This window comes from Microtus oregoni, unplaced genomic scaffold (assembly GCF_018167655.1).
Source record: "Microtus oregoni isolate MIOR12 unplaced genomic scaffold, Mior012 000007F_ref0000211, whole genome shotgun sequence".
Lineage (NCBI taxonomy): Eukaryota > Metazoa > Chordata > Mammalia > Rodentia > Cricetidae > Microtus > Microtus oregoni.
In genome coordinates, this window is record NW_024543066.1 from 55,498,604 (window position 1) to 55,500,892 (window position 2,289).

Genomic DNA, 2,289 nt, shown 5'->3' on the forward strand with positions numbered 1-2,289 from the left:
ATGTCTTACCAAGAGCAGCAGTGCAAGCAGCCCTGCCAGCCTCCTCCTGTGTGCCCACCCACAAAGTGCCCTGAGCCTTGTCCTCCTCCAAAGTGCCCTGAGCCTTGTCCTTCCCCAACGTGCCCAGAGCCTTGTCCTCCTCCAAAGTGCCCAGAGCCTTGTCCTCCTCCAAAGTGCCCAGAGCCTTGTCCTCCTCCAAAGTGTCCTGAGCCATGCCCCCCTCAGCCATGCCAGCAGAAATGCCCTCCTGTGCAACCTCCTCCACCCTGCCAGCAGAAGTGCCCACCCAAGAGCAAGTGAGTGCTTCAGCAGTCACCAGGACCAAGAGAAGAGGAGGAAATCTGTCTCCCATACAGAACCACTTCCATCTCACTTCAAATCCTGTCGTGGATGCAGAAAGATCTTCTCTACCCTTAACCCTCCTTGTGTCTGTGATGACCCATCATATGGAAGGCATTCCCCCTTGATTGTTTTCACTGTGACTTCATTTCCTAAATAAACTACACTGGTGGATAGTAATCATGAATTCTTTTTATTTCTTTTAAAGCTGATTCTATTACTTTCCTGATATGCTCCTGTTACATTCTTTTTATTCTTTGATCCCCAGATCATGCTGTTGTAAGAAGATTTTGACTGTATTTTGGGTCATAACAAAGACTGCTTAGTGTTTGTTTGCTTGAGAGAAAGAGCTTTATTTTGCACAACTACAATCTCTCTATTAGCTCATGCTATTTAAGAAGATTATGTGATATTAAGATAATCATGTGACACTTAGGACACATTTTCTCCCTACACCCCATGCATTTTGCTCTCAGTTGTCTCCTTCATATGCTGTAATAGTTACACATCTACATCAGTCTACCCTTGTTATGCTTTCCTCCTTCATTATTTGAAAGATCAGTGCCAACCTTGTATTTAAGACTGAATTTAGTTCCCTTAATTTGATGGCATGCAGTTTCATTTATTTGCCTGCAGAGGGCATGACATCACAGTTCTTTAAGACTTAGTATTACTCCAGTTCATGTAAGTGCCACATTTTCTTATCCCAACCATTTCTGGTGTGCAGCTGAACTGACTTATTTACTTTGCATGTTAGGAGTAGTTCTGAAATATAGATGGATATGCAGGCATCTCTATGTATGCTGTATTTGACTTTTTTTCATTTGAACCCAAGTGATGATGCTGAATCATATGATCATTCTGCTTTAATGCTATTTCCTTGGAGGAAACCTCACACTGATTTCCATATCTGATGGGTTAATCTATTTTCTCACATTCTGGGACTTTGTTTTCTTTTTCCTCCAACCTCTGTCAGGACTTGTTATCATTTTGATGGTCTTCATTCTTACATGGGCAGAATGGTCTTCTGGCGTGGATTTGGTCTTCAGTTCTCTCATGGCTAAAGATGTCGAACATTTTCTTGTTAATGTTACTTGTGGAAACTCCTGCTTGCCAAAGTCTTGCCTTTGGTCACAAATGAACTACTGCATGCCATTTGATAGACACAATCCGAGGCTCCTAATTAGCACTAAGTAAGTGATAATTTAGAAGGTACTGACCCACGTCATTTATACTACCCTGTCTACTACATCCACTTCCACCTGCAACTTCCACATCATCATCAACATAAGTTAAAGGACCACAATCTGTTAAATACATCCAGGGTGCAAAAACTTTGTTCCTAGTCAACTGCTTTATTTTAAAGTCTGAAATTATGTACAGGAAGCTAGATGAAGTTTATTTCTAGAATCACTTAATGCTGTATATGGCCATTAATATGATGACAGAAAGGTTTTCTATACATACACAATCTTATGAATGTTGGTATAATGTTTAGATCTTCAGAAACGTTTTAAAGAATGAAATGGAAACCAAAGGATGATGAGATTAATAGCAATAGAAAAAAATTTTGTTTTCTTTTGTCCCAGAGATTTTGGATTTTCCTTTAGCAAGCATGCATAGGTTTAGAGAAGGAGAGAACCATGGTCCAATTACAAAGTCATCTTAATTTTTTAATTGAATTGAGACCACAAAAGGACCATTTGCCTTTTATGTATGTAGAGAACAGCAGAAACAAATATTTGAGATCTATGAAATTCTACCCTGCTAAAGGATGCTAAGGAAATACCCACTGAAAAGTTTCTGAGGTCAATTAATGACTTTCATTGTAATAGAAACTCCAAATAGCCAGTCAGTACACTAGGGATAAATCCTAGTCTCATTGCTAGTGGCCCCACAGACTTCCCAAGACAAACAAATGTCACCCATGAATTCATTCAGAGAGCCTAG

The 2,289-nt window shown here is 40.0% G+C and overlaps 1 protein-coding gene across 1 annotated transcript; it reads left to right on the plus strand.

Moving 5' to 3' along the window:
- LOC121450427 (small proline-rich protein 2E) lies at positions 1 to 300 on the plus strand. Its single transcript, XM_041655293.1, has 2 exons — positions 1 to 48; positions 130 to 300. The coding sequence occupies exons 1-2, from the start codon at positions 1 to 3 to the stop codon at positions 298 to 300; spliced, it is 219 nt and encodes a 72-aa protein (XP_041511227.1).
- The last annotated feature ends 1,989 nt before the right edge of the window (positions 301 to 2,289 follow it).